Raw genomic sequence first — 21,136 nt, forward strand, 5'->3', positions numbered from 1 at the left:
TGATGGGAGGTAGTGAGGATGGGCTGTGGGTATGTGCATGTACATTCTTGCTGACTCCTGCTTGTAGAACTTACTCTGGCTCTATAACTATGTAAGTCTTTTGTGTTTAGTAAAATCAGGACCGTGGTCATCTTGCATCATGTTTGCGAGGCTCTGTTGCTTGAGCTGGAATTGTGGAATGAGTCAGAAGTTAAGACTTGGGTTTAGAGGGCAAATAAAGGGCAAAAATCTTGAGCTTTAGTGCCCCAAATTAAATGCAGCTCTATGCCAGTTCAACCTAACCCATAACACTTCCGTGGTTGCACACTAGTCTCTTTGATTTTTTTTTTTTTTTTTTTTGGTCAGTATCTGTCAAAATCTTATAGGCCTGGGTCCTAATAGCAGTGTGAACTCTTAAAATTAACAACATTTTTATTAACAATAAAAAGTAATAACTAACAACAGTTGAGCAATGCTTTTGGAATAAACCAATCAGTAGCATTTACAGATGGTTTCCTGTAAATGATCCTCAAATCTATAAGATCACCTTATTGTCCATTTGAATTTTTGCTTTAATTATTGGCTCTGTTGGTTCACACAGGGAAATGACCAACAATTGTTCATGAATATCTGCTACATGTCAGGTACTAAGGGCTTACTTCTGTTAATTCGTTTCGTCCGTGCTAAACTTATCCAGTATGTATTACTAACTCTATTTCATAACTGGGGAAACCAAGGCACAGAGCTTTCATAACTTGCCCAAGGTCATATGGCTAGTAGCCTAGAGCCAGCTTCTCAAACTTTAGCATGTATCAGATTCATAAATATAGAGATGGTAAGACCCAAACTACAGGAAATGTGGTTCAGTTGGACTGAGGAGAGGACTGAGAATTTTCATTTTTAACAGGTCCTTAAGTGACTATGATGCTGCTGTTTGAGGGTCAACTTTGAAATACTGGCCTGGACACTAATCACTTGCTTTCCCTATATTATAAAGCAGTCACTAGTTCATGAAGTTGTATTTGTGTGCACACATGCTCACGTGTGTGTTTATGTAGCAATCACCAACATCAGCTATCCTTAGAAACTCCATCTGTGGTCCCTGTCACGTGGAAAGAGGACCTGGGTCATAGGGAAATCTCCATCTAAGGCCATGGCTCCAGGCACAGAGAATGAAGATCATGGGGTCAGCTGCCTTTGATCATAACACTGGGCATGATTTGAAAGCAGGGGGCCCTCGAGGCTTATATACAGTAAGGCTAAAATTCCAAAGCTTTGTCTTTTCATCTGCTGGCAACACATAGGAAAGGCTATTTCGAGTGAGGAGCGGCCAGCAAAGGACGAGGTAGGAGCTCTGGGGAGTCTTGGAGTCCCTATCCACTTTCTGCTACCAACTTGCTGTGTGGTCCTGATAAGTTACAGATGGCTCCTTTCTCTGCAGACTGGCCTTGTCCAGCAGTTGTGGGCCATAATAGCTGTTCAGCCCACATGATAGTTACGATATTGTGAAATTGAAATAAGACACAGGGCATAGAGATGTTTTGAATAGGTAAAAGCCCTCTCTCCAAACAAAATAAGAGACAAAAAGAAACTTGAAACTCCACTTAAAGCTTTTTGCAAATTAAGGATTGTCTTTTAGAAATGGACTTATCACCAAGTACCTTGAAATAACCAACTCATTTTGTTGGCTTAGGATAATCATGAGATTAAAAACATAATTTATGCATGTTTTTTTCCAGGAGCTTCTCTCTGAGGTACAGCACATCTGTCCTGAGACAGGCAGGCACTGTTAGACCAACCATAAATTGTAATAATAAAAATGAACAAACATTTGCAGGCTTGCCACACATCAGATACTGTTCTGAGCTTGTGCTTATTTAATACTTAAAATAACTGTGAGGGATGATGATGGTGCTCTCAGTCCCTGTCTCAGAAAGATGAGGAGGAGGTTTGGTCTTTTGATAGTGGTGGAACCCAGACTTGCATCTCGACCATTTGAGTCTAGGGCTTTGCTCGTAAGCATGACACGTCTCTGTTTCCCTAACTGTACTGTCAACGAGGGTATCCCAACTTCAGCTTACATTTGGGGCTGAACAGTTCTGCACTGTGGGGCTGTCTTGTGCATGGTATAATGTGTAGCCACATCCTGGGCCTCACCTCTCCCACCATTGACACCCATATTAATGATCCTCACATCCTGGATCTTGGTTTCCTCTAGAAATAGCTTTGGACAGTGTCAGGACAGCGTCAGAGGGATCCTTCCAGTTTCACTCAGGCTTTACTTACAATTTGATACGCTTCAAAGGTGGCTCGTAACTGCTTGTAGCTCCTCTTGGCCAGGACTTCATTGAAGGCAAGCTCATCAGTGCCCCAGCGACCTTCTCCTGCCTCAAGGGTCAAGTGTAAACAATATGAAAAGGACTCCTACAAAAGGACTGAACATACGATATTGCTGACACTGGGTAGGCAAGAAGTTACAGTTGACGGAACATAGAACACTACAGCTGTTTCTTGGCAGCCATGCCTCCTGATGGTGCTTTGTGGTTAAATATCCTTGAAGCTGTAGTTGGGTTATTCTTACTACATCAGAAAATAAGGTGACAGGGTTCTTTCCCAGTTGCCACACATACACACTAACTAAGGGTCTGTATCCTTAAAAGATCCTAACGTCATTATAATATCACTTATGCTGTGGTTTTGGCTCCCTACCTTGTGGGCTTCTCTAGAAGATCATGGGAAGAAATATCCTAAAAGGGAGATCTTGAGAAGAAGTGAGTGACCCCAGTAAGGCTGTGAGCAGGCCTCATTTACAGAGATTTAGAAAACATGTACTGACTAGAAGTCAAGTAGGTAGACTGAGCATTCTTAGCTTGTAACCCACAAACATATTCCACATACGTATCTGTATTATTTATACCCTCCTGTGTTCCAAACAGATCTGAGGTGCTTAACCCCATCTATAAAAACATGTTTTTGTCTTTATAGATGACCTATGCAAAGTTAAGCATATGTTTACTTATTAAAGGTCATCATTCATTCCCAAGTGTTCTTATTTGTATGAAACAAGGAAATGCTTGTTGAAACAATGCTAATTAAAAAAAAAAAAAGTGAAGAGCCCGGCACATGCACATACTTACATCATATAAATCTTTAGCGTCTTGACCTGCCAGATCTTTGTCGACAGTATCTTCTTCATCACGGTTAGCCTACAAAAATTATACATTGCTATTAACTCGAGGACCTGTTTGATCACAGAAAGAGAAGTCCTGTAATACTGGGATGACTTTGGAGGGGTGACTTGAAGCCCAGTTCAGCCTGGCAGAGACGCAAGGCCTGCTCTTTGCTGCCATCTTTTGGGCAAGATTGAAAACAGTATAATTTCTGTGACTCTCCCACCCAGCCATGGTCACTCACCAAGACCATAGCCTTCAGGGCAGGCTGATAGCAACCTGTGAGTCCACTAGGAAGCAAATATCCTTCCTTCCCAAATGAATGTTGCCATTCAGTAGTCAGTGCCAAAGAACTCTGAGAGATGGTCCAGGGAGACCATGGAAGTCTAAAGTAAGCCCTGGGTGAGTGGCAGAGTGCGAAGATGACCCCAGGGACCCGACTCCCTGCTATAAGCCCCTTTCCTTGGATGATCTCATGATTATATCATGTCCAATAGCATCAGGGAGTTTTGAAAATGTAATCCATCCAAAGGGAGGGCCTGGCCTAATGAGAAGGGAATTCTTAGAGGTCAGAGGTAGAAGATCCAGGGGAGCTCTTGCTATTGTCCAGGAGGAGAGCAGACAGCCATTCTGTGAACTGTCTAGGAGCTATGTGTTAGGGAGCTGGGAAAGGTCTCTAGGAACTCACAGTGGCCTCTGGATGACAGCTGGCAAGAAAGCAGTCACATCAGGAAGAGGACCACAAGGAAATGAATTCTCTCCCTGAGCCTTGCGGGAGCTGGCAGCTCTGGCTGGCAGCTGATTTCAACCTGATGAGAACTTCCTCCATGAAAGACTCAGCTAATGGACATCTGGACCCCTGATCCATGAGCATTAGAAGATACTAGGGGGCATGAAGTATTTGAGCTGTGGAGTTTGGGGAAGTTTAGGGAAGAAGAACACTTATCCACCCTTCCTGTTGTGGTTGAAACACATGTGCCCCACCCCCATGTTCTCTGCTGTCAATATGCCCACACTGGGAGAAATGAAATGGTGGAAATGGACAGAGGTGTGTCAGTGAGAACTGGATGCTGTCTGTCTGGAGTCTCAGGGGCTGGGTCCCAGGAGGGCCAGTCCTGAAAGACCCACTCTCCTGGCTGAGTTTTGTGGGTCCCACAGATTTAGACTAAAGCTAAATCCTGGACAAAGGCAGAGTTGTATGTAGGAAAGGGCTTTGCTTTAGGTCAGATGATTCTTGTTCCTGGGCTGTGTCTTACTGGCCTTGCTACCCATCTCTGAGGCACGGGTTTCTTCTTTGATCAAATGAGGGGATATTAACTGCAAACAGTGGAGTGTTGGGAGGGGCGATAATTTCCCAGTTGCTGAGCTAATGGAACAAGAGTTGTTTGGGGTGGGGTGTCTCTTCTTTTGTACTTGTTTTTTGGTTCTGAGACAGGGTCTCATCTAGCCCAGGCTGGTCTCAGACTTGATATGCAGACAAGGATGACCTTAAACTCTTGATCCTCCAGCCTCCACTTCCAGAGTGCTAGAATCATAGGTGAGCACCACCACTTCCAGTTTACATGGTACTGGGGATTGAACCTTTGTGCATGCTGGGCAAGCACTCTATTGCCTGAGCTACATCCCCAGACCCTTCTCTAATGCTTTAAATAAATGCTTATCTTCTTTGCTTTTTTGTCATGATACCACACTGCTGAAGGTTATGATGACAACATGGGTGAAGTCTGTTTATTCTCACCTGTAACAGAGACACCAGAATCTTTCTTAGGTTTCCATTTATATCATCTTTGACATCAGATTCAAGGCTCTTGTCAAATACTTTTGAGGAAGAAAAAAGGAAAATCAGATGATTTCATTCTCAGATGTAGTTCAAAAGGAACATACTTTATCCAAAGCCAGAACAAAAGATTGCTTACACTTTTGGTAGGCTTCTTTGATGGCACTGATTTCCTAGGAAGGTAATTGAGACAAATCAATATTCAATATTGGAATCAATTGAAATGTAGAGAAAGGAGGCAGAAGTCTGTCTCTGGATACAGGATGTCTTCGTGATTTCCTCTTGAGATGCTTGTCCCTATGGGGGGCAGGGACCAGTGGGAATTCTCCAAGTATTTAGGGATACTTTCTGTGTAAGCATTTCACACAAGTAGTGTATGCATACAGTCTCCTTAGAAATGGAGTCAACCTGGGAATCTATTACTGAATGAATGAAGAAAATGTAGTATATTTATACAATGGAATGCTATTCATCTATAAAAAGAATAAAATTCTGTCATTTGTGGCAACATGGTTGAGCCTAGAGGATATTATGTTAAATGAAATAATCCAGACACAGAAAGATACATACCACGTAATCTCATTCATTTGTGGAATTTAAAAGTTAACCTCACAGATGTTGGGAGTAGAATGGTGGTTACCAGAAGTTGGGGAGAAGAGAAGGGAGGGACCAAAGGTACTAAATTACAGTGAGACAGAAGGGAGACATTCTGACATGCTATTGCACAGTAGGATGGTTAAAATTAACAATAATATATTTTCAACAAGTCTAGAAGAGAGGGTGTTGAATGTTCTTACCACAAAGGTATGATAACTATCGAAACTGATAGATGAACTGGTTATTCAAATCTGACCATGACACTTTGTTTACATGGATCAAAATATCACATTGTAGCCCATACATCTGTACAATGATTACGTGTCAATTAAAAATAGGAAGGTAGAAATACTACAGCTAAGTTTATACCTTTCCTCATCTCCTCACCCCTTTGCATTCCCTCATCACCATCCAGACAGCCAAGGTGGGAGTTCAATGTGTATCTTGCAGATACTTTTTCTTTGTTCTGTATACATGGGGTATGTGCTACTGAAAATATGGAGAATTTTTTTTGTCTGTATCACATGTTTAGAAAGAAGTAGAATACAGTGCTTATGTTCTATGGCTTATTTTTTCCACCAGGCTATCTTGGAGATCCAGCTATGCCCTGGTATAGATCATCCATGTTTTTTGAAGGGATATAAAACATTCCATCCTAGCTTAAGCCACAGTTCATTTAGCTAGCCTGCTGCTGGTGGCTGCTTAGGTGGTTTCCAGTGTGCCTCTGTTTTAAACAAGCTTCATCTAGTAAACAACCTGCTGGGGCAAGAGTACAAGTTTTTCTCCAGAGTGTATGCTGGTGGGAATTATTTTGCATCATCTGTGTCAAGCAGCCCACCTCGGAGCTGTCTCAACTTACACTTGATTCAGCAGTGAGCAAGAGCAGGCATTTCCTCCTAGTTCTTCTCATAAGCAGGCTAAAATGCAAGTCAGAGGGGAGCAGGGGCAGGTGTGTGTGGGTGGCCCTGAGTGAGCAGATGTGGGTTGTAGAAGGGGAAGGAAAGCAGGCCAGGTGGTGGGGGCTGCTCACCACTTGTATTTCTGCAGCTCTCTCCCCGTTTTCCTTCCCACCCACTCCTGGGTTCAGGCAGATTCCAGCTCTTGCTCTGTTTTCTTTCTCTTTACCACCAAGTCTATTTGGCTGAAAGAAAGGCTTTGCTGGTTGCTTGGATCTTAAAGGAACCATGGCACGATTAGGAAAATAAGAATGTAAGTACCCTTTTCACAAAAGCAGATACTGCTTGTCCTTGACATTGGAGGCTTCCTTGCAGGGAACTTGGTGCTTCTGGGAGGGATGGGCATGAATGGGGAAAGTGCAATGATACCACATAGGGCCTGTGCTAACTCTCTTCTAAGGTTCTATCCTATCTTCTTGAGATAGAGGGATTATAGGCTGGTGATGCAGCTCAGTGGTGGAGCATTTGCCTAGCATGGGTAGTCTCTGGGTTCAATTCCAATACCTAACAAAGGAAGAAGAGATGGAGGGGTTATCCCCAGGGATGCTGAGGACTGCGATTTACTACGGTGGCTTGGATCATGGCCGTGCTATGGGGACATGACTGAGCCTAAGTCTGGACCAAGCAGAGGAAGCAGGTGGCTAGTATGGGGTATAACATTGATTCCATGTGGGGACAGGGCACTGTTTCAGATTTTCCTTGCTGTCTGTTACTTCCTGGGAGGTCTCAGAATATTGAGCTTTCCTGGCACTTTCCTTGCCATGCCTCCCCATTCTCCTGGGACTGGTGGTTATAGAGAAGGGAGGGATCCCCAAGGATGATTTGTGGATTCTATTCACTCTTGGTCCTTTTGGCCTCTAGAACCAAAGACCAATTGACTTCCACTGGGGCCTTCACAAATGTTCTCTTCATCTCCTGAAAGGGTGGCTTGTGCCCAGGACAAGTGAGGAGGTCTGCAGATAGAAGGACAGGATTGGGGTTGGGGATGGAACTCAGTTGATAGCGTCCTTGCTTAACATGCATGAAACCCCGAGTTCAATGTCCAGCATTGCATACATCTGGGTTTGGTAGTGCATGCCTGTAATCCCAGCACTTAGGAGGTGGAGGCAGGAAGGTCATCATCAGCTACATGATGAATTTGAGACCAGTCTGGGTTACTTGAGACTCTGCCTCAAAAAACCAAAACCAAAACCAAAACCAAAACCACAGAGTCCCCTGGGGAGGTACTAGCCAGTGACTGGGGATGTTCACTGGGATTCCCCAGTACCACTCATCTTCCTGCCTCATCATAGACTTTTTCGGCTGTATTCTAGGTAACTGTCCTGTATGAGGCAGTGACACAAACATCCTTGGCTGCATATTGATATTCAAGCCAGAAGGCCTACAAGGTCAAACTGGAAGCAGATAAAATAGAATACTGACTCATGTATGAAAATTGCATCTGTTAGAAAAATAAAATCTAGATTCATATAACTCCTCTGGAACAATCTACTCTGTCAAGCCAGGGGCATCAACACTAAGACTGTCTTCTGGAAGCTGGAAGAGATGGCCCTCCTGCATAGGCTTAGAAGCCATACTTCTGCCCAGGCTGTTTTTCACCCATGGAGAGCATGTAGGGAAGGAGCTTCCTCCAGGGATCCTCAGCCATGTCTGATACAGCAGGGAATGAGGCCAAAGGCTCAAGAGGGGCTGACCTTATTGCTTCTTGTGCATAAGATCTCGATGAGCACTGCCTCGTCTGTACCCAAGCCTTTCATAGCCTTCTGTAGCTGTCTAGCGGCATATTCGTTGGGGTGGTCCAGAAGGGCCAAAGCTGTCTTCTCGAAGTTTCCACTCAGCTCACTCTTGAGCACCTCCTCCAAGTCCTGTAGGAAGCATAGAGAAATTGAATGGGAGTGTCATGGAAGGCCAGCATGGGTATCTACATTACTGCATGGGCTCCAGGGACAGCACATCTACCCTAGACACACATGGGAGTGATCCAGGCAAGAGCTACCTGATCTTGAGGACAGAGGTCACCATGATTGCTCATCCTTCTCCCTCACCCCCACCCCCAAGGCTGGTTGAGAGGCAGAGGAGCCCTGCTCAGAGATGGAGACCCCAGAATTACAATAGCAAGAACATTTGCAGAACATTTCAGGATTCAGAGAGCTTTTATCTGCTGAAGTTCAAGTCAGCCCCACAGATGTATTATCTCCACCTACTGAACCTCAGAGGGTGGACGATTTGCCCCAAACATTAAGCTAGAAAAGACTCAACAATTTCCACCAATGGTCAGTGTTCTCTAGAAAACAAGGGGAATAACAAGATTAATCTCCTAGGAAGAGATTAAATCAAACTTAAGCCCTCATTTCAGCTGAGCTTTGGGAATCGCTATTGGGGACTTAAATGAGAGAATCCATGCAAACACTGAGCACAGTACATATATGTTAAATATTCAATAAATGCTTATGATAACACATATTGTACAAGAATATTATTTTTCCATCCTGAAAAGGATTTTCAAAGAAAGGGAAAATTAACTATTTCTCTGAGAAACCTCTGCTCTCTAAATCTAGAAAAAAACATAGAAGATTTTTATATAAGAGGACTTGCCATCTTAAAAGGGGGCCGTGATATCATGCCTCTGTCTTGTGCTGTTGCTTCACCTAACACTGCATCCTGTGAAGGCAGGCCATCCTCAAGACTGGATGGTGTAGGTCCACCCAAATATATTTTTCTAAGTTAGATAGGCATTGTGCAGAACTGCAGAAAAGTCCCAGCTGCCTATTCTTAAAAGCTACAAGCATGAAAGCAAATCTGGTGTTTATATGCTATTGGACCAGAGAGTGGGCTCAGGACACCTGGATTCTCATTCTGGCTTTCCTGATAGCTTGCTGTCGTGTCTTGACATAGCGATTCCCAAAGCTCAGCTGAAATGAGGACTTAAGTTTGATCATCTGACCTCCTCCAGGTTTCTGAGCCTCTCTTTGGTAGTCTCAGCTCTCCGACCCCAGCTGAACAGGAAAGTCATCAAATGATCAGCACGGGAAGGTCTCACAGATCTTATATTAGAATGTTCTCCCTTCATTTTCAACCGAGTCTCCATTTATTCTTATTTGGACAAGGGTTTAAGATGTCTTGTATTTGGCTTTCTCAGTAGGCTAAACATAGAGCTACAACTTGTGGGACTGCTAGAGTAAGGCACAGAGAAAGGATGAAAGTTCTACTTCATTCAATTCTGTTCAATGCAGGTGAACTGAAGAGTTACTTATTTTCATAAAACATGACATTAGCAAGGCTGATATAATGCACAAAAATGGTAACAGCACAGCCATTTGTCCATTTGCTATGTAAGTAAATAGCTCCATTATGGTACTGAGCTTCTGGTCTTGATGGTGGAACCCTTGGATATGGGTCTTGGTTCTCTTTTTAAAATTAAATATGGAGGAAGAAGTACAGGGAATTACCCAGGGGGAGTGGGAATAGGGACTTGGGATGAGTATGATCAATATACATTGTACACACCTATAAAATTGTCAAAGAATAAATTTAAAAACACTAAATGTTGCTTAAAATATTTTAATATTTTTATTTTATGTATATGAGTGTATTGCCTACATGTATGTAAGTACATCTGTGTTGTGCAATGCTCATGGAGGTCAGGAGAGGGCATGGAATTCCCCTGGAACTGGAGTTACAGATGGTTGTTAGCTGCCCTGTGGGTGCTGGGAATCGAACCCAGGTCCTCTGCAATAGCAGCCAGTGCTCTTTAACCATTGAGCCACCTCTCTAGCCCCAAATGTGTTACTTTTATATATAAATATTTGACCATATGAGATTTATTATTCCTCTGTATAAAATGGAAGAAATCACATCTGTCATAACTTCTTATTGGTGTGTATGAGAAGGGTAGTAAGTGGCCATCTCCATTTGTGTGTGTGTGAGGAGACCAAAGCCTATTATCTACTTAGTGTCAAATTCATAGGAAAACCCATCTTTCTTCCTCTTTTTGTATGTGTAGTGACTGAAGCTGTGAAGGCTTTATCAATATGTGAGAATATAGCATGATTTTAACTTTGCATGATGGTAATTCCAGTGACATTAAGAAAAGGTTATGGCTCAGGCCTGTGATACTCCACTACTTTTGGGCTGAAGCAGGAGGATCTCAAGTTCAAGACCAGCATGGACAACTCAACTGTATTCTGTCTCAAAACAGAAATAGATAACTCAATGGTAGAAGGTGACTAGCATGAGTGGGGTTCTAAATTCAATCCCCAATACACCAAAAAAGGGTTGTATTGTGTTCATTATATAGCAATAAAGAAGCAATTAAACCTAGTGGACACTTGAAGATTTCTATATACAACAGCATCATAGATAACAAAGAATCAAAGAAAGTAAAGAAATAAAAAAGTGTTAAAACTTAAGGAAGAATTTCAAAAGTTTTCTATACCACTAATTTATGAAGAATGTATGAATCTTGAAGACAGTTGAATACATGAAAAAGTCTACATAAAAGATGACTTGTGGGAATTGACTTTCAAATCACTGCCCCATCTACAAATTGTTATGTGCAATTAGTCCAAATTGAATAGAAGAAGAAAAGACTTAATAGAAAAATGAAGCCAATTAAAAATAATGAGTTATGGAGTATTGATTTTATAGGCTATTAAGTTGACAAAGCAATTTCAGTTTTTCTGAAGTCAATTCGAAGTTCTAGACGTTTTAATTCTCACATTTATTCCAGTTTTGAAGAGGTTCTGTGCTCCCTAGGGAGTGTAGAGGAGGCAGGAAGTCAAGGCTGGTGCACCCCTACACTTACCTTGCCATATTTTGCCTTGTAGTTCTGCTTTATTTGTTGCCTCTGATCTGATGTCCTGTGTGACAAGACTTCAATGATGGCCATTTCATCTGTTCCTGAAGTGCATGAGAGAGAGCAGGAAGAACCACAGAGGTTATTCTTAGTCAAGTCTGAGGAAGCCATGTCACCAGCTTAAAAGGGGTCAGAAGCTGAATTCAGTGGGGCCAAATGGACCTGCTAGCTTTGTTGTCTGGTGCTGAAAACCATATTCTTGCCACTCCCTCAGACAAATATCCATGGAGACTTCACCCTGCACAAGGGACAGTGAGAGGAACTGGTAGAAAGAGGAAGGACTATGGCCTATTCCCTAATTTCATTGCTAGGGAAATGAAAACATGTCCACATGAAACCTGAAACCTGTGTGTGAACTTTACAGCCACATTATCTGTAACAGGCCAAAGGAGGGAACATTGCAAAATCCCATCAGGGTAAACAAAATATGGGGTATCCATACAATAGAATACTATTTGACCATGAGAAAGACTAGAGTACTGATACACATGAATGAACCTTGTAAACATTACATTAAGTAAAAGGAGCCCATCACAGAAGACCACATATTGTATGATTCCATTGATAGAAATGAACAGAGGCAGAAAGTGGGTTAAGGGTTGGGGGTGGGAGGGATGGGTAAGGGGATGACAGCTAGGAGTTTCTTTTCAAGGTGAAGAAAATGTAAAAATTGACTGTGGTGGTGGTTGCATGCAGGGCAGTGCCTGAACAAGACAGTCTAACTCTTGGAGTCATTTAAGTCAAGAGTGAGCCTGATCTGTTTTCAGATTTTGATTTCTCTCAGAACTGTTCTTCAAATAAAGGGTGCATCTCTTTATTTAAATAGTACACCCATCAAGATATGGGGAAGGAGATGAGGAACTTATCAGGGAAGAATTTTCCGTTTCTGATCCCTACTGATCCAGAACAGCATTCAAAACCACAAAGTGATGTTATCAGTCTAATTTAACCTGTTCTTTGCAACATAAACTGTGAATAATTAATTGCTTTGTAACATCACTGATTTCAGGACTGATGTTTTCACAACACACACACACACACACACACACACACACACACACACACACACATTATTCTGGGCCAGGGCTAGGTAAGGGTCATGAGGGAGACATGGAGGACATAACCCAAGATTAAAGCTGTGTTCATCTTAGCTTCTAAAATTGATTACAAAGAGCCCAAGGCTTAGAAAGCTTGTTTACATTGTTTTCCTAAAGACTACCTAGATTTAAATAAGCTGATTATACAGTAGGAAGGCAGATTGAATAGACAGTGTTAAATGATCTCAAAACATAAGATTAACTTTGGTTACAAGGTTAGGAAAGACAGGAGGCATTCCCAGAAAAGTCATTTCCACAGTTGCAGATGTCTACAAATATACTAAACAATGAACCATATATTTTAAATGGATGAATTACATGGTATATGACTTATATCTCAATAAACCTATTTTTAAAATTCATAAAAGATATGGTTTGTTCCTTGTTCTCTGAGTATGTTTAAAAGAATATATAAAATTAAGGCTCAAATTGTCATAATATTAATCTCATCCATAAATTTGTGTGTCTGTGTACATGAATGTGTGTGTTTGTGAGCATGCAGGTGCATTGTGTAGGGTGCATGTGCACTTGTGTGTGCATGCATGTGAGGCCAAAGGACAATCCCCAGTGTTGTTCCTTGGACACAATCCACTTTTTTTGAGGCAGGGTTTCTAAGTGGCCTGGAACTCACCAAGTAGGCTAGGTGGGCTGGCCGATGAGCTCTAAGGATCTATCTGCCTTTACCCTCTTAGGACTGGGATTACAAGTATGTTCTACCACACCCAATTTTTTAAAATGTGGGTTCTGGGGATCAAATTCAGGTCTTTTACTAATTGAATTATCTCCCTTACCCTTTATGTCTGTATGCATTCATATCTCCAGAGAAAAGTGCTAAGTGGGACTAGAAAAGGCAGTTACCCTTTAAAATCCCATTAAACATTTGAATTATGCTCTTTCTACAAAGCTCCCCCTCCCACTCCAGATGTTTGAAGTAATACATACTCATTGTGCAAATGTGATTAGTACTAAAACTTATAATGAATAATAACAGAAGAATATAACCACGGAAACAGGATTAGAAAAATGGTTAGGTATGGTCAGTACAGGCATGAGAAGCACTGACCTTTGAGCCTGAAATTTGATTTCCTGAGATGACTTCAAGTCATGGCTCCATCATTTACTGACTACATCCCATTGGATAAGTTATGTGCCTTGTTTGACCTCAGTTTCTCACCTTTGAGATAGAGTCATGCAGTTCAAGGCTGTGTGACAATGAAATGAAAGAGTCCAAGGAGCAGTCCATAGTGGATACAGTATGCATCTTGGAGACCACAGACACCAAGCAGAATAAATGCCTAAGTACCTAGAATGGCCTCACATCCATGGAGGATTTGTGTCCAAGCCACTCTGTAGGGGATGCTCATGTCAGGGATAGAGTACATTGGGGTCCAACAGTGGCAAGCTCTAGAAGGTACTTCCAAGTTCATTTAGTACAAAGTCCTAGTGACAGATGAGCAAACCAAGGAATGACCCTTTTCCCTTCCTAGATATATGTTTTTATGCTTCGAACACCTTGACTACACCTGTCCTCCTGTTGGTTTCTTCCTCCCCCTCTCTGCCACCTCCCTTTCAGCATCCTCTGTTGGCCTTTCTTTCTTCTGCCCTCTAACCTGTTCCCAGTTGTCCTTTCTAGTTGTGACCCCCTGCCCCCAGGTGATTATAGTTCCTTTCCAAAGAGCCCAAGATCAACCCTTCTTTCTTATCTCTTCCTTCCATTTCCCATCTTATCTCTAGCTGTCTGTGGTCATGTTCCCATGGATCTCCAAGGCCTTTGCATTTGCAAGTAGAGCTTAGTTGAATTCATTTGGTCCATTCTTAAGTCCACTTTTGTTTCATTTGTTCATCTTTGTACATTATCCTTGTTAGAAAATTCAAAGTCACCTACAGGGCCCACATGAAACAGAGTTGACATATTTTGATGGAAGGATTGGGAGCAGGAAAAATCTGGCCATAGGTGTGGACAGGAGCTTGAAAGGATCTGGCTGGAAATGGGGAAGAGAAGTAAAAGGAGCCTGGCAAACACCTGAAATGTTTTACCTTCACTTAGGCTTTGGCATCAGCTCTTCAAACTGTATTTGGAAAGACCCAGAAGGAACCTAGAAGGAGAGAGGTCCAGCCCAGAGGATAGAGTCCTGAAGAGCCACCAGCTTTGTGTCCTTGGACCATTCACTTCATCTCAAGGATTATTTCCACCACCTCTATAATTCTGGGAAGATTTAGCTATTTAGGTTCAACTGGAGAAAGAGAAAATTCTAGGATGAGCTCACTTGCAAAAATAGCAGGAGATAATTGCCTGTCTCTGGATCAGTTCCAGTGCTGTTATTCATGTTGTTCCTCTTCATTTCCTCTGGGAGCTTCACCTACATAATGTGTGTCCAGTTATTCTGTGATGTTATAATTATGTTTTAAATGTTTGATTGCCAGAAATCTCACCTCAGAGGGATTTCTTTTTCTCTTAATTACCACTAGAAAGTACTCTTTTAGTTCAGTGGAATCTCTTTCTATTTGGAGGGCCTCAGCACCCCAGGCTCCGATCTTGGCACCTTCCATGCCTGGAAGAACTTTCTTGTCTACATTTGACTTGTTCACTATTTAGGGTCAGAAGGAATCTGGGGTTCTCTCTGGTTTCCTCTTTTTTTTTTTTCCACTCTGTATCTAATTAGTCCTCTGCTTCCAACCTTTCAAGCGAGGAAGGGTCCCAGGGGAGCCCATGGAACTTTTTAGAATAACCCTTATTATTCACCTTCTTCCAAACTCTTGCTGTTTGCTCTAGAAGTGATCTGCAGCTCCTAGAACAAGCAGTGCTTTTTTGCTTATATGTGGGTTTTTACACTGTTCCCTCCACCTGGCACACCTTTATTGCTGATCTTCACCTTCCTTCCCACTCCTTCTGATTCAGGACTCAACTCATCAGAATTTTCTGCACAGATGAGACACCCCTCCCTCCATGTTCCACACGTGGCCTGTCCTTACTGGCTCTGCTAACACATATAATACTGCAAGTTCCATGAGAACAGGGTGTTCATTCACTGCTGTATCCACAGGGACGGCCCTTGATATTTGCCAATATTTATGACTTGCTCAATGAATGCATATACGTAGTCATGAATGAATTTGCCTGTCATTATGATAGAACTTTGTCTCCGTATTAGTGTGATTTGATTTGCATGTTATACTCAGATGGGCTATTTGTAACTAGATACCAATAGTAAATCTCTACTCTGGTGTCATGTGCAATCTGTATTTGGATCTTCAGGGAAACCGAGCTTATTTGTAAAAATATATTCTCTGGATTTTCCTTCCTGGAAAGCTTTAAACAACAGAGATCTTAAGATGGGCATATTGGTATACCCTTGTAATTCCAGTGCTGTGGAAACTGAGGTAGGAAGGTTATAAGTTTGAGATCAGCCTGGGCTATGTAGTGAGCTCAAGGCCATCCTGGGCTATATACATGAGACACTGTGTCAAAAGGCAAAAAGTAAAACAAACAGCAGCAGAAACACAAGAAAATCCAGTTGTCTAGGATGGCTCAGCACTAGCCTGTAGGTAGGGGAAGGGCAGAACAATGATACCTAGATCTTTCAAGCCATTTGAAACGAAGTCTCAGGTTCATCCTGGGACCTATTCTCACTATCCAACCAAGAAGCGATTTGCTGTAAAGTAAGGTGACCTCATCCTGCGTTTCACAATACATGTGTCATATAAGCAGTCTGTGCTGCTGAACATTTTCCTATAAACATTTACAATGGTTTGAGGCACTGGAGCCAGTCTCCAGTGGTTCTGGGAAAGACTTTTAAAACTGAAAGACGGACCTTCCACACTAGCTGTGCATCGGACACTGGAGGGGAGTAATTACATAGGAGAGATCAGAGCCAGCGTGATCACTAGTCCAGAAGTGCCTGTGGGCCTCTGTGGTATGCTTTCCCAGCAATTTTCTGGGAAGCAACTGAGTGGTATTGAAGTTTTGGAAGGGTGGAGGTCATGGGGTTTGAAGGCCACAGGGTCCATGTGGCAAATAAACAGGCTGAACCGGTGGCAGAGGCTCATCGTTCCCACCCAGTTGTTCTGGCTGATCCCATGAGGCTGTGGCCCCAGATCTACTGCTCAAGGCCAGGCCCCAAACTCTTCACTGGGATGCCCCACCCCTCATTTGTCCTTGGAAGAGGGGCTCAAGGAAGGGAAGGGAATCAGTGAGTGGGGCTGAGTTCTGCCTGCCTGGGTGGACCATGGCCTTGCACGTATTCGCTGTATTCAGTCCTGAAGCTGTGTCAGTTCCCGCACATTTGGTGGCTTCAAACCACACAGTCTGCACCCTCAGAGTTCCAGAAAGTAGAAGTCAGAAGTTACTGTGTCAACAGTAACTTAAAGTCTTAAAGACACTTGTACATTGTATTTAGGGTCTATCCAGGTAATCCAGGATGCTCTCTTCTTAGTATTCCTGGCTCTGTAATGCGTACAGACTCCTTTGCCAAATGAAGTCATTTTCCTAGGTTTTAAGTGACTAGACCTTCAGAGGCCTCCATTCAACCCAGTGCACCTTTAGTGATGGAGAACAAGTATGGGCCTGCTCGATGCTGAGACTGATCTAATTTGATATGAGCGTATTGTTCAAAAGAGTGGGTTAAAATTACCATGTAACAAGGGCCAGTGGCATGTGTACATTGCATACACTCATGGTATGGGGAAAGAGTGCTGGGCTGAGAGTCAGGAGAGCTGGCTGAGTTCTAGGCCAGGAGTCTGCTTTTAAATGGCTGAGCGGCCACCTCTTCAAACCTCAGGTGGACTCAAGCTTGTCCTAAGAAGTGATCCCACTGTTCATACAATCTGGGGCCTGTTGGAAATGCAAGCTGGAGGGTCTTTTTCTTCCCTGTAGCCCACCAAGACCCCCTGATGGGTAGCATGCCTTTGAACATCTGAGAAGCATGGATTAGACCATCTCCAGTAAATTTGACCTCTAAGAGGCTGCTGGGCCACACACTTGGGATGAAGACATTCTCTTCATTGGGTCAGTCTGTGACAGCTCTATAGGAAGCATGTCTAAGCAGAGGCCAATGGAGGGTGAGCTGCCTGGCAGCTGGGATGAGGACAGCAGAGGGGCCTAGACTGACAGAGTGGCAGTGGCAGGGAGAGATTGGGGTCTGACTGTTCTGGGTTACCCGTGACCCAGACCCAGCATATACTAACAACATCATAGCATACCAGGAGAGTAAAAATGCCCAACTGAAATCTGTAAGTTTTGCATTACTTGGAGCAATAAACTATCATGTTGTTCTGTGACATTATTATTTTATAGACTTGCATGGGAGTGTGAGGGTTGGGAGTGCCTGTAATATTTGTCACGCTTGGGGCTTCTAATGCTTCTCTATCCAGCACAGCAGCTTCTGACCCCTCAGGGCTATTCAGTAAGGATGACTGACACAAGCCAACATGTTTGTAGGTACAGAGTACATGCTGGGGTTCAGAGACTTAATATGGAAAAAGAATGTAAAATACTTCATTCATAATTTTTTGTCAGTATCCAAATAAAATATCTTTAATATAAAAATGGGGTTAATGGAACTGTATCACTAAAAACAATGCATTTAATCTCTCTTTTTTTTCTTTAAAAATTGACTTCTTATGCCAGGTGTGGTGGTACATGCTTTTAATACCAGCACTTGGGAGGCAGAGGCAGGTGGATCTCTGTGAGTTTGAGGCCAGCCTGGTCTATATGGAGAGTTCTAGGTCAGCTGGGGCTACAGGGAAACCCTGTCTCAAAAAGACCAAAAAAAAATTGACTTCTTGAAAATTGAAAGTGACACTGGGCATGGTGGCCCATGCCTATAAACTCAGCACTTGGGAGTTGGAGACAGGAAAATCAGTTCAGACCAGCATCATCTACATAGTGAGTTCCAGGCTAGACTGAACCACATGAGTCACTATCTTAGAAACAGCAATAGGGCTGGGAGATGACTCAGTGATAAAGTGCTTGTTGTACAATCATGAGGACCTGTGTTGGGTATTTTAAAATTAACTCTGGATGAGAAGCACGTTATATCATTACCACACCCAACAAGGCTTCCATCTACATCGCCTGGCCAGGCATCAAGACCTTACCACAGAGCATCAGAGAAGTCTCAGCTGCCTGGAAAGTACCCTGGAGTCCCTTGCTACTCAGCAAAACTCAGCCATAAACATCCTGAGGTTTCCTCACAAGGCCTGTCCTGGACAGCTGTCCTCTAGATATGAGAATAGAGACTGGACCCACGGCAGGATGTGAGCAGGAAGCTGCAGCCTCTGTGCTTTTCTCTGATGTCCGCAAACCAAGCTGTCACTGCCAAGGAGGGCACACCAGTCTATTTCTAGATGTGTCTCTCCTTTGTCGTGAATCTAGTGCTCATCAGCCTCATTCCTTACCACCTCCCATGACAGGGGCCAAAGTGATTTGGACAAAATTTAAGATTGCGTGGACTTCACTTCTTATGAAGTTTCTCATAACCTCAAGGTCAAATTAAATGTTTCAAAAAAAAAATCAAGCTTTCAGGATCCTGAAGAGTAATCAGTCCCGATGGTAACTTTAGGATCTTGAATAAAGAGATCGTTGGAAGAGAGCAACCTGATTTAGCTTGGAATGCATACACTTACAGGCCATTTTCCTATCACTATGGGAAAGCTGGTTATGACATCAAGCTTAATCAACTTCAAACATAAATTAGTTAACAAAATGATTTCCATACCCATTCCTTTGCAGGCTTTGTACAGCTTTTTGGCATCTCGATCCACATCAAAACCTTCATGGCTTCTCAGTTTGGCCTGGAGAGGAAATAATTCAAAAGGTTGGGTGGATAATGCACTTGTGCTTCAGTTAGTTTTGTTAGAATTGGTGCCTAACTAGAAGACCAAGCAGTCACCCAAACAGAGGCCCAGCTGCCATCCCACACACAGGCGCTTGTGGAAATCAGCTGGGGAAACTTTGGCCCCAGAGAGGTAACTGGTACTTCTTGGAGCCAGCTGGCCTTGGGTGATCATGGAAGAAGAGTCTCCTCAGTTCTTGAGACAATGGGCCTAGCCAACTCTATAAGTGATTTTCATATCAACCCCATCTTTGTGTGTCTGTTTCTTTCAAATAGAGCATAGTACAGTGGGCTAATGTCTTGGAGTGCCTGTTCTCCAACTAGATAGACCAAGTATATCCAGGGAATGGGGTTTTCTGACCAAAGCTGAGGGCACTGGAATCTTAGTACAGATTTGTTTGCTGACCTAGATCAGTGCCATTCACATAGGAGGGACAGCATTTGTCAGAGACTCTGTGTGAACCACCAAGAGCATAGCCAAGGCCAGAGCTGGCAGGTCTGCTTCCCCTCACAGGGGCATCTTTCTTCATTGGCAAAAAGACCCTTTGAGGGCTGGCAGAGCCTGTGTAGAGACTTGCCTGAGATCCTGAGCCAGGTGATAGTTGAATGGGAGCCAGGCCTAGAACCAGAACTTTCTGACTCTGGCACTTAGGGAATGACACTCCTGTCCCTCATCCCTTCCTATTTATTTTAAATATATTTTTTAAATTTATTATCTTTATTTTATGTGTATGAGTGTGTTGCCTGCATGTATGTGAGTGCAGTGCTGCGGATGTCAGAAGAGAGCTTCAGATTCCCCTGGAACTGGAGTTAAGGACAGTTCATAGCCACCATGTGGGTGCTGGGAATCAAACCCGGGTCCTCTGCAAGAGCAATCAGTGCTCTTAACCGCTGAACCATCTCTCCAGCCCCATAAAAGTGATTTTTAAAAAAAATTTATTATTTCTATTTTATGTGTATGCATGTATTGCCTGTGTGTAGATAAGTGCACCTGTGTCGTGCAATGCCTGCAGAGGTCAGAAGAGGCTGTCAGATTCCCTGGGACTGGAGTTATGGACAGTTGTTGGCTGCCATGTGAGTGCTGGGATTTGAACCCGGGTCTTCTGCAAGAACAACCAGTGTTCTTAACCACTGAGCCATCTCTCCAGCCCCCCTTCCTATTTATAAATATCATAGAGTTATAGCTGGATGGGGAAAAAACCTTCTGCACTTGCCCAACCAGTCCAAGGTCAAAAGCTGAGTCTAAGTGTCATTTAGTTTAAACTAACTCTGATATCTGGGGACACAGAGAGTGTGGAACAATGTGTTAGGAATAGAGATGACTTGGGACTTCTTTGTGTGTGTGTGTGTGTGTGTGTGTGTGTGTGTGTGTGTGTGTGTGCCTAGCATTTACTGTGGGTAGGGTGAAATCTTTATCAGAAGCACCTTTAGCAGGGAAAGATAAGGGCACAGGCCCCCAGCTCCTTATAGGAACCACTGTTGGTTATCCCTCCTAACTTATTTGAGAAGAGCATGCAGTCCTATTCTTTGTAACAGTAGTATATTTTGTAACTGATGTTGGAGTGAAGAATTTGTGCTCTATCATGATTTAAGGGGCAGGTGGGGACTGGTGGCACAGACCTATAATCCCAGATATTTTGGATGTTGATGGAGGAGAATTGCAAACTGAAGGCTTACCTGGGCTACAGAGTGAGTCCAAGGCCAGCCTGGGTAACTTAGCAAGACCCTGTCTCAGAATGAGAGCTAATAAAAGGCTGGGGATGTAGCTCAGTGGCAGAGCATTTGTCTAGAACATGTCAGACCCTAGGTTTCATCCTCAGAGCCAGCCAATCAGTCAATCAATCTGAGAGAGAGGGAGAGAGAGGAGAGAGA

The 21,136-nt window shown here is 43.1% G+C and overlaps 1 protein-coding gene across 1 annotated transcript in view; it reads right to left on the reverse strand.

Moving 5' to 3' along the window:
• Positions 1-21,136, reverse strand: part of Anxa13 (annexin A13) — a 51,716-nt gene that overhangs the window by 8,813 nt on the left and 21,767 nt on the right. Inside the window, exons 2-8 of the mRNA XM_008838016.3 lie at positions 19,148-19,223; positions 11,284-11,378; positions 8,174-8,344; positions 5,066-5,099; positions 4,888-4,967; positions 3,117-3,185; positions 2,266-2,367 (exon numbers count right to left, since the gene is read on the reverse strand). Of these exons, the coding sequence (XP_008836238.1) occupies positions 2,266-2,367; positions 3,117-3,185; positions 4,888-4,967; positions 5,066-5,099; positions 8,174-8,344; positions 11,284-11,378; positions 19,148-19,223 (627 nt within the window). The remainder of the gene's footprint in view (positions 1-2,265; positions 2,368-3,116; positions 3,186-4,887; positions 4,968-5,065; positions 5,100-8,173; positions 8,345-11,283; positions 11,379-19,147; positions 19,224-21,136) is intronic.

Source organism: Nannospalax galili, unplaced genomic scaffold, assembly GCF_000622305.1.
Source record: "Nannospalax galili isolate Female #2095 unplaced genomic scaffold, S.galili_v1.0 scaffold17, whole genome shotgun sequence".
Lineage (NCBI taxonomy): Eukaryota > Metazoa > Chordata > Mammalia > Rodentia > Spalacidae > Nannospalax > Nannospalax galili.